The 11545-nt window shown below is 37.2% G+C and overlaps 1 protein-coding gene across 2 annotated transcripts; it reads right to left on the bottom strand.

The window, feature by feature from the left end:
* Positions 1-1934: 1934 nt before the first annotated feature.
* Positions 1935-11503, bottom strand: LOC128028992 (protein lin-37 homolog). Of its 2 annotated transcripts, none has more exons than XM_052616418.1 (10): positions 11390-11503; positions 9826-9881; positions 9676-9742; positions 7386-7436; positions 7248-7277; positions 6335-6420; positions 5672-5829; positions 2689-2820; positions 2328-2401; positions 1935-2217 (listed from the first exon to the last, which is right to left on the bottom strand). In XM_052616418.1, exons 1-10 carry the CDS (start codon positions 11476-11478, stop codon positions 2139-2141), a joined length of 822 nt encoding a protein of 273 aa, XP_052472378.1. In that variant the 5' UTR covers positions 11479-11503; the 3' UTR covers positions 1935-2138. The 2 variants fall into 2 exon arrangements, with proteins under 2 accessions (XP_052472378.1, XP_052472379.1); XM_052616419.1 differs by having other exon boundaries at positions 11379-11450.
* Between the last annotated feature and the right edge of the window lie 42 nt (positions 11504-11545).

The raw sequence follows: 11545 nt of genomic DNA, 5'->3' as shown, positions 1-11545 counted from the left end.
TGCGCTCGATGTAATGCCGTCATTGGCGATGATTGCCCTTCATTCAAGCCTTTGGTTTACCCGCGCTTATAACATTAGCACAGAATCAGTTCAGAATCAATCACCAAAAGAATCAGTTCGGTTCAGATGCGCTCTGTGTCAGTCTGCTTCACGCTGAATCACGCATGCGCAGTTATCATCAGCTCATCGGTTCTCGAATCGGACGCGTCCGACAGAAACGGTTCTCGGTTCAGTGTATGAATAAATGTCGAAATAATTATTACTTATTATTGTTCTGCGTAGTTTGAAGGGAAACATTTTTGGATCTTTATCCCGAATATATATATTTTTTAATCAGGAAGAGGCTGGGGGGTCAAATGGGGGGTCAAGGCATTTTTTGGCAGGGTCTTGAGACCCCCCAAGACCCCCCCTGGCGCCGCCGCTGCGCTCACCACCTGTAAGTTACTCTTAACAGTCATGTAAGCATTACAAGCTATTCAATTTGGAAGGGATGTGGTGAAGTGAAAAACTTGCCTTGGAAAAAAAGTCTTAACCCCAGCTCGCGAGAACGACACATCGATGACAAACCGTCATCTGCCTACAAAGGGAATCAGCCTCTCAAGACTGATCTCTGGTGTCATCAGAGCAGTTAGCTTGGTGCCCTGGAGATGGTCGAACTACAGTAGCTGCTCTGGAAACCCCCCAGGGGGTCGCAAGCCTCTTAGCACTACTACGTTTCCGGACGGTAACTGAGAGAAGCATTCGCCAGAGACTGTTGCACCCTGGAACACCGGCAGGATTGGCAGATCGATCTCCTGATGTCCTGATGTATACACCACTCTTCCCCAGAGGTCAAGTCAAGTCAACTTTATTTATATAGTGCTTTAAACAAAATACATTGCGTCAAAGCAACTGATCAACACTGATTAGATTTAATAGGTATGATTTACCCTTGTTAAAGGAATAATAATAATTAGGAAAACAGTGTATCAATAACGCAAAATGACAGTTAAACCTCTGGAGTCGATTAACGCGTATACACGTTATGAGTCATTTTCTCCTGATAACCCTGAAAAGAACTTAAATTACACTTTCAGTTTTGATCGTACAGATAAGAGCAATACATCAATCAAATCTGTAAAGGGTCTTCTTTTTTGTAAATAGACATAACAACAACAAAACTTGTGCATTTATGAAATAAAGATAACAAACAGGGTGTGCTGTCTGCAGCCTTTGTCTGTGCTGATCTTCATTTACAAACGCGTCATTAAAATGAACTGTAACTGAATACTCAATGAATAGACATGAGAGATATGGCTATAGAACGCCTGACATGTCTACTTTTAAACTAAACAAATATTATGTGATGAAGTAATCCATATGAAAACAACACTATGTCGGTTTTTCACGTCTCCCTTCATTATCTTCTAATGCGACCACGCCCCGTGCTGAACACCCTATTCAGATTCTAATGTTTCACTGAGACGCCTGGCTTGAATATGCCCACACAACAGAAAACAACACAGCGAGATTGTTCTTCAAGTAGTTTTTATTTAACCGTTTGTTCCGCAATGAAAGGAATAAGACAAAATTCACCCATTTTTTTAAATTAACCCCCCGCCCCCCCCCCCCCCCAAAAAAAAGAAAAAATATTCTCAGCACTTTTCAGCATTAATAATAATAATAATGATGATGATAATAACAATAAAAAAAAATCTTATGAGAAAATCAGATTGTTAAAAGGATTTCTGTAGGATTGTGTGACTGGAGTAATGATGCAAAAAATTTATTTGAAAGTCTATTGAAAGGCATGACAAAACTTCTCCAGGCCTCTAAAATATCCATAGACTCTAGAGGGTTAAGTTTGATGCTAGACAAATATTGAGTGTTGCAAGTTGGAAATGGCTGAGAACTATCATAATTAATAATGCTTTATTCAATTAACACGCATCACATTTATTTTCAGTACTGCATTTTTATTTGAAGTTCTTGTGAGTTTGCATGTAAAGAGAAAAATAAACAATAATAAAAAAAATTTAGTTCAGCTCTCAATTCAGAATTTTGGGTTATTTCGCTCTCCTTGAAGGCTTCATGCCTTGACATCTTTTGCTTCATTAGCGAAGCAGATTTTCTTCAAATGCACTAGTGATGTATACGAACTAACGTTCATACATTTCCTTGAGGATTTTTATGTTCTCGCTGTATCTCAGCTGATTCTTACTGGAGGCCTCCTTCCACCTTTAACATATATGAAAAATAAATTATAAATATCATATACACAGTATAATTTGTATCCTTGCCCCCACCCGTATTCATAGGAGAAATGATAGAATGATGAAAAATTATACTTTTGTCTAATTTTCTTCCAGCGTTTGATGTGACTGAAGATAAGAGATGAGGTGCCTGCTGCAGCATCTACAGACTGAAAAAAAAAACTAATTAGATATGTAATTCGGCACACAATTGATCTAAGCACACAATTTAGCTACATTAGTGTTACAAATTAAAGGATGACAAGACCAAAAAAATATCAGTATGCAAACAGGTTTACTTATCACATTCCTAACAACGATTGGTTAAGAGTTAAGAGGAGGTGTTTGATGGAAACTTTATCTTCTGTCACTTAGCAGTTTGCTTAAATGCAGATCTGTAAAGAAAGATTACTGCGTCCAGTAGACCGTGTATGACACAACAGTTGCCATAGCTCACCTGACTCTCTGTGGGTTTCTCTACAGGTGGAATTCTGAGATTAACATGTTCACCAGCTGCACCTACTGGACAGGTAACAGGTGGAGGAAGCCTGTACACGTTCTGTCCTTTGCCATTAAGCATGTCAGTCATCTGAAAGAATAATCAGAATCAGAAAGAGCTTTATTGCCAAGTTTGCATGAACATCCAAGGAATTTGTTTTAGTGACATAAGCTTCCAGTGCACAGAGAAAACAACAGACTAAAAAAAAAAAAATTAAAATAAATAAATTGTATAAACAGTTCTGCTACCGATGATAATGGACTAGAATAGAGTATAATGCAGGGATGTACTAGGATGGAGGGCTAACAAATCAATATAAGGATATTGCAAATTTTTAATGCATAAGTGGAGAACATTTAAATGTTCATGAAGTAGATCGCCTGGCTGTCCTTGTATTTGTGGCTCTGAAGCACCGGCCAGATGGCAAAAGTTCAAAGATGGGGTAACTTGGATGTGAAGGATTCAGAGTGATTTTCTGAGCCCTTTTGCTCACTCTGGATGTATACATTTATTGAAGGGAGGGCAGGGGAGCACCAATAATCCTTTCAGCAGTCCAAACCGTTCTCTGTAGTCTTCTGATATCTGATTTTGCAGCTGAACCAAACCAGACAGTTACTGAAGTGCACAGGACAGACTCAATGAAGGCTGAGTAGAATGGTTTCAGCAGCTCCTGTGGCAGGTTAAACTTCCTCAGCTGGCAAAGGAAGTACAACCTTTGTTTGGCCTTTTTAACAATGGAGTCAATGTAATTGTTCCACTTCAGGTCATGAGAGATGGTGGTTCGCAGGAATCTGAATGACTCCACTGCAGTCTATGTGCTGTCTATGATGGTGAGTAGGGGGAGTGCAGGGGGGTTTCTCCTGAAGTCCACTATCATCGCCACTGTTTTGAGAGTGTTCAGATCCAGGTTGTTAAAACTGCACCAGACAGCCAGCTGCTCAACCTCTATATAAGGGTGTACTCACACTAGCCAGTTTGAACCGTGCCCGAGTGCGTTTGAACAACAAAGCGCGGTTCGTTTGACTAGTGTGAGTGCTCCGAACCATGCCAAGGGCGCGGCTCGATTAGCCGGCCCTGGCCCGCTTGGAAGAGGTGGGCCAGAGCATGGTTCAGTTGGACTCGGGCGCGGTTTGCATGCAGTGTGAGCGCTAACCGTGCCAGAGCACGGAAAAGGACGCGTTGCGTCACGGTTTTGCGACGCTCCAAAACCAACATGCCAGGGAAAGGGTCGCAAAAACGCATAAAAACTCAAAACTGCAAAGTCCTTGCTGCACTTCAGCTGGTACCTTGCAAACATCCTCATACGAGCAGCACGATTACGTTAAAATTTACGTTACGTTAAAATATAAACATCTGTTTAACAACAGGCTGTGAGAGGGCTGTGGACCAAACGACACAAAATTATCCACAAAGAAAACAGAGCGATGGACTCATTGTGTTCAGAGAGCGCCGCTCTTCCCGTTTATCCCGAAACCGTCGCACCATAATGACGTAAGCGTGCTCCGGCACGAATGCTGAAACCCTATATGTTAGTGCAGGCCAGAGGGGGAGTGGGGAGGGGGGACAATCGTACTCGGGCCCGGTTCATGGCAACCGTGCCTAGTGTGAGTACACCCTAAGAATCGAAGAGCAGTTTCCCCCAATTTTAATACTTGTTTTTTGTACATATTACTTTACTATTAAAAGGTTACTGGACAGTTATATACTGTAATATGATGTATAAATGAAGTGAGCCAAGTGAACCTTAAATGAGTGTGCCAAATTGATTAAAACATAAGCTGCTTAACATGATTTACAAAGATAATGATTGGGGGGAAAAGGAAGGAAAAAAGACTTGCAAAGGAAGACTAAAGCATTATTATTTTATTGTCACTGGGATACTATTATTATAGTTTTGCCAAAAATTTTGTATTTTAACTTTCAGTTACATTTTAGTTTATGGTTTGCGTAAATTTGTTGTGTTTTGTAATTTTGGTAGGTTTAGTTTTAGTTATTTAGTATGTCAAGTTAACTAAATGAAAATAAGAAATTAAACCTTGGTGACTACCTGAAATATTTTATTTCAGTTAATGATTCAAATTTTTTAATGGTCTTCATTTAATTTTTGTTGTTCTAGCAGGGATGTGGGAACTATATTGTGAGGGGGGGCGGGGGGTGTTAGTGTAGGCCTTTTGTAGGCTGTGTTATGTATCCTGATTGACTTCATGATTAGTTAAATCTTTTGCACATGCATCGGCACAGAGTTAACCATTTCAGGCAGTACAGGACAGCGTCTGTCTTGTTCACTTCATGTCTTTGGGCGTTACGCACAGCTCAGTGTGGCCCAGACTTGGTGCCAGGATTCCAGTTTTGGATGGACCAGACCAATTGTGGTTGGGCCTTAAATTAAAAATGTAAAATAAATAAAAAAAATTTTATCCCATCACTGCTTAACCTAATAAAAAATATTGACTAATATAGCCAACTGTTATATTATCTGTGTGTATACATAATATAGATTTTAAGAGCTTGATGCTCTTTAAATGTTTTGTTGCATTGTTAAAAATTCCGGTGCATAGGACAGACCTATCCGCGATTGCTCTCCATGGTTCTGACCAAAGAAGAAAAATATTATTTAGAAAACTGCACAAAATTATTTTTGATGCACAATAATGTATGTGCTGTGGTCTAACAAAAACATAATAGTGGCCAAAACTGACTTCCATTTTACGTACATTACTGGAAGCATGTTTGCATTTGTCATTTTCTGTGGAAAATGGCAATGTGAGAGAGAGTTTATCTTGTGTTTAACTTGAAACACATCCATCTTTGAAAAATAATCAACACTAGATTTGCAAGTGCAGTTATATAGAATGTGAACCAACTGTGTTATTCTGAGTAGTTCATAGATATGAATGGGATGAGTATTTAAAATGATTTCAAAGTGAATGCTGGGTATGACCTCATCCTCCCCGGAGCTGTGAGGCGGGCTGGGCTCCGTTCTCTCCCGCATTGATGGGTTGTTTCTCATCCATGCCCGACAAATGGGATAGAGCGGCGTGGTGGTGCTGAACTGAGCCAAGTCCACACTGCGGTCAAATAACTTGATAATATAAGCATCTGATGGAGAAGAAGAGACGTGGAGCACGTAAGAAAACAGGAAATGGGTCTTATGAGATCAACTTTTTTTTTTTTTTTTACTAAAATTAGTTTCTCTAAACCTTGGCTTAAAAAAAAAAAACTCCCTCAGTCACCACACATGTTGAATGATAAGAAACCCAATAGTGTTTCTCAGAAATTATTAAACATTTTACTGATCTGTCAGATACAAAGTTACCTACATAGACAGGAAGAGATTGAATAATGCACTTTGTGTCATTCATTTAAAAATTTACCTGAATTCAAAGCTCTCCCCTACTTGGTATCCTTAAATAAATTAATTAAAATAAAACAAAGACAAATGTAAGTAGCTGCCTGCCATAACAGCTGATAGTAGATTGGGTAAAACAACCAGCCACTGTGAAAATAAAATATCAAAATTTGGCTGATGCTGAGTGTTATTCCCAGAAATGAGAGAGGCAGACAAGGTGTAGAAAAACTGTGGCTTTCAGGATCTAACTCTTACTTTGTTTGTGCTGGTTGGTGTCTGCCAGACTGTCATCCATCTCTTTACGCTTCTTCCTTCTGTGTTGTGGGAATCGTGATGATGGTCTGTGAAAGGCAGAAAGAGGCTCTTAAAGCAAACTCTTCCAAACCATTTAGGAATTAATATCAGCTATTTTGCTATTCTAACTATTTATAAAGCACACTTTGAATGTTAAAGAGCATTAATATGAGAAGTACTGTACTAACGTTAGTTGACATATTGAATAATTATGGTATATTTGCAATGATTTTTCAGATTTTGAGATTGTTTGATTTACATCACTTGCTCTGTAGTAATGAATGGGTGCTGTCAGAATGAGAGTCCAAACAGCTGAGAAAATCATCACAATAATCCACAAGTAAACCACACCACCCCAGTTCATCAGTTTATGTCTTCTGAAATGAAATGCTGAGCATTTACAATAAACTAATCAATCAAGATGTTTTAACTATAAAGCATTGCATCTGGACAAATTAGGAGACCATAATCCATAATAAATAAAATATAGTCCACTAACATTTTTGTTTAGTGTTGATATATGCATATTTCTCACCTGATGTAATCTTTTCTTTGGAAAAAACAATATTAAGGATGGGAAACCTTTTGAAATTAAAAAACATCCTAATGATGAATGTTTCTTACAAACAGACCACATTTCACATCAAGAGACATTCATTAATAGATTGGAGTCATGTCAATTACTGTTTGGACTTTCATTCTGACGGCACCCATTCACTGCAGAGGATCCATTGGTGAGCAAGTGATGTAATGCTAAATTTCTCTAAATCTGTTCCGATGAAGAAACAAACTACTCTATTAAAGTAAATTTTCAACAATTTATTTTTAGGTGAATTATTCCTTTAAAATAAAGGTCAGAGAAGATTCTGCTTGCCTTTTCCCTGCAGAAGAAGGTGACAAATCCCTGTAAAAACAAAACATTTAATGTGCATAACATATGACTTGAACCTTTTTCCCAGTCAAGAGAAGACAATGTTTACATCACTCATACGAAAATACTGCATGTGCATACTTGCTCAAAGAGTCTGCCACCATTTTCCCAGAATCCTCTTCATTCGGCTCCCTATGCAGGGAAAGGAAGAAAGAGCACAAAGGATTACACAAATGCCAATTGTCCCCTATAAAACTGCTCTACTATATAAAAGTAATTTATTGTCTGTATTCTTTTCCTGAATTGTTTTTTTATTTGGATGCTCTGAAAGGTTCAAATTAAAACATTACTGAAAAACATGAGAAACAAGTAAGTATTCCCAGAAACATAGCGGTAAATAATCTCAGACCATCATTATTCAGAAAGCTGAAATATAAATGGATTTTAAAAAACAAAGCTATAAATCAATACTACACTAAATATTTTCCTAAGCTCAGTTGAAAAAACAAAATCTTTGAGAAGCCATAAATGGTCATCATCTTCAGAGAATCTTGTCGTTCAGATTTCCTAATAACTTTCTGTTGTCCTAGATGTTTGGTTCTCCAATTCTGTGGAGCACCCCACCCAAAAAACAAACCATCAGATTCCAAATATGTAGATGGCGAATGAGACATTCCTCATAAGTTGTACCAGAATACAGAACGGGAGTAAAATATGTATTTTATATGGTATTAATTATAAAAAAAAATGTTAATATGATTATTACAATAGGCATTGGGCACATGGTCTCAACGGATTGTCTCTATTCTCTTAAAGCTGCAGTAGGGAACTTTTGACGCTCTAGCGGTTAATAAACAGAACTGCTTGCGTCTTGGGTGAAGAACATCGTAGCCGGAACTACTCTCTGTTTATGTCTATGAAGAATCACAAAGGTACTGGGTTACTCCGCCGCGGTACCCCCGAAGCAATCTAAAATAGTCCGAATATAAACACTTATTATAGGTGCACCCTAGTGATTCAGAACAAGCCAAAAACACGGTTTGGAAAATGGATTCATGGTGTACTCACTTATTATATACATTTTTCTACATTTTGAACACAAACAAAGTTACGGACCGCAGCTCTGATTGGTTATTTTTTACCGGGAGCGATGGAGTTTCTGCAAATGGCAATAGGACCACTGGGAGGAGCCAGAGGAGCTTGATTTTTTCACAGATTATCTGTCTCATATTCTACTGTCAGGACATAATGACAGGTTTAATAAATATGTAAAAACAATTTTTTTACAAAAGTTCCCTACAGCACCTTTAATGAGTTATGGGTGTTTTTGGGAGTAATGTGCAATAAACCAATCAGAGTGTCATCTCCCATTCCCTTTAAGAAGCATGTGCGCTCGTGCCATGGCAGATTTGCTATTTATATGGCAGAATTTGCAAGCGCAAAGACAGAACCATTCTGAAATAGAGCTGCTTAAGCACGAGCAAGTAGGTAACCTAATTCTGATAAATGCAATGGCTATCCATTATGACATGTAGGCATTTTTATAATCCATGTAACCTAAACAATAATAATAATAATAATAATATGTTGCACATTCCTGTGTGTAATAAGCAAAGTGAACAAGTTGTGGACCCGCCCAGAGGCATATTTTCTACTTCTACTATGCGCTTTAAATAACAATAAATATATTGCGCCATTGACTTTAGACTCTGAGTCAAGGTTTGAGTTGGTCTATGGTGCAGTCTATTTTCAGCTCCTCAAAATAGCAACATGTCAACATCGCACCTGAACACACCTCTTTTTTAAACAAACACAAAAATAGCAAAATCCACTTGCTATTTAAACAACGCAGCATTGGGCTTAAACTAGCAACAACACTTGCGCCGCGCCTTGCGCTGGGTGTATGATAGGGCCCTAGAGCTTGGAAGTGATGACAATTTACATTATGTGATGATATATAAACATTTTTTTATAGTATCTATTGCTTCTACATGAAGATCACCCTCCCTTTAAAATAACACCTCACACCTGACTGATCTGAGTCAGTCAGGAAATCATCTCTGAGACTAGATGTTCTACAGTGGGTATAGAAAATAATATTTTTTTATATATTAAGCTGGACAGTAATATAGTTTCCATTTTGCAAGTAAATAGCAAGTAGATTTCAAGTAAATCACTGTGTCACTAACACTATACATTATCAGTCTTGTTCTGATAGACTGTTATTTTAAATATTGTAGCACTTTTACTTTCAGTGACAGGCAAATTATTTCACTGTAAGATATCACATTGAGACATACTGACAATCTTCTAAAGTGGACCCATCACTAACGAGCTATAATTGCTTGAGGTCCATTTGCAGCTTCGCTGTTACAGTCTGAAGCTTTCAAATCTCAAGACAGTAATAATAAAGCTCTAATAATGCACTAACCTTTCACTGTCACTCCTCTCAACCAGACCTTGCAAAACTGCATCAAGGCGGTTTCGAGCCCCAGCATCTGCAAAGAACATTTTTAACCACATAAAACACTCCACATACTAAAACAGAAATATAAAAAGTAGCTTATGTTTGCAGCCTCACCCATTTTCTCAGTCTTGATTTTACAGTGAAGCATTGTATCTCCTGATTTTTTTCCCCTGTAATTTAATTCAGATGAGGATGTGATAATTACTACATGATGACTAAAATAAAGAAACAGGTTCAACAGATTTAATTTAAAATTAAGTTGATTGGCTGTAGTTTGATATACTTTTATATTTATGAGGGCACATACACACACACACACACATACTGCATGTGTACAACATTTATAAATACAGAGCTAGGTACATAATCAGGATTACATCAAGTACTCATAATTTAAAAAAATTACAATTTATCATGCTCATAATTATATATCTTTCTATGGATTACCTGATTACATATTATTCACACAATAGCAGTGATAATTTATTCATTATGAAAGATTGAGTGTGTCATGTCATTGTTTTCATTAATGTTTGTTCAGAAATTATCCATTTTCACACTGGAATATTTTTCTATGCACTTTTTTGTTTTAAATCTCCATTGCACATCTTAATATATCGGTTTTATATATTCATTTGTAAATTATGTTTATAGTTTCTGCTTATAGTGTACACATATTACATAATCCATTTGTATAGTATGTTCATAGTACACATGTCTGTTTATTATGCTGATAGTATTTAAAAATCTCTAAATTATGTCCATAGCACTGCTTTATTTGTATATTTATGGTACATTTGTAACTTATTGTAGACACGGTATATCCTGTACTTACTGCTTATTACACTTCTGATTAGATACTAACTGCATTTCGTTTCCTTGTACCTTATATGTGCAATGACAATAAAGTTGAATCTAATCTAATACAGGGATTCCCAAATCAGTTGGTCAGGCAAATCCCTTTGACATGAAATTTACTTGAAATATCTCTGAGGCAATTAATATTTCAATAATTGAACACACATTTGCATGTTTTCTCTTTGCTTTTTCATATCAATATGGTATATGTAAAGCTGTTTAAAACAAGTTAGATAAAAAGTAATCCTTAAAAAAAATTGAATACATTTCCTAAAATGAATAACTTAGTAGGTTAGCTACAGTTTAAATCATGTAATCAGTAATAAACTACAATTGGTGAGCAATCTACCCAGCTCTCTCTCTCTCTCTCTCTCTGTGTGTGTGTGTGTGTGTGAACCTATATCAGCAAAATCGCCATAAAACTCCATCCTTGTTTGTAAAGCTGGTATAACAATAAAGTAAACAAAGGTTGTTGTCTTGTCTTTAAGTTTTCTGTGAGGCGTAGAGTTAGGGATGTGTGTAGGTTAAAACGTGTATAACTATCTGTATATAAAAAACAATAAAAATCTTGGTAATGTCACCATTTAAAGTTAGAGAGAACGCACAGGGAGAAAAACAAGTAAAAACAATCAGAGTATTATTTTGCTAATCAGCTATTGTAGTGATGTAAACGGCTGACGTTAGCTATCTTGAAAACCAACCAAATTCCTGTTTAACTCCTCGCCGACTTCATAAATCCCTGAACAATAACATAATATTTTAAATATCACTATTTAGGAGCTGGAAACACTTCAAAAATAGAAACCTACACGCTATTCACCTTTCAATCCTCCTTAGCTGAGAGACTGACGACGAGCCACACAATCCGACATTCCTCTTCCGCGCGCAGTGAGATTCCTGGCTCGTCATTGGCTTCAGAGGTTGCGAGAGCTGAGCTCTTATTGGTTCAATTTGCTGTCGATCACAAAATACGAAA

The sequence above is a fragment of the Carassius gibelio genome, chromosome A15 (assembly GCF_023724105.1).
Source record: "Carassius gibelio isolate Cgi1373 ecotype wild population from Czech Republic chromosome A15, carGib1.2-hapl.c, whole genome shotgun sequence".
In the NCBI taxonomy this organism is placed as follows: domain Eukaryota; kingdom Metazoa; phylum Chordata; class Actinopteri; order Cypriniformes; family Cyprinidae; genus Carassius; species Carassius gibelio.
Note: the sequence above shows the minus strand (reverse complement) of the source record. Positions and strands in the feature narration are given on the sequence as shown.

Coding starts and splice junctions, on each gene's coding strand:
- LOC128028992 (XM_052616418.1), bottom strand. CDS start 11,478: ATGACGAGCCAGGAATCTCACTGCGCGCGGAAGAGGAATGTCGGATTG. Junction 9,743..9,825: donor AATCAAGACTGAGAAAATGG/GTGAGGCTGCAA, acceptor TGTTCTTTGCAG/ATGCTGGGGCTCGAAACCGC. Junction 2,218..2,327: donor TGGAAGAAAATTAGACAAAA/GTATAATTTTTC, acceptor TATATGTTAAAG/GTGGAAGGAGGCCTCCAGTA.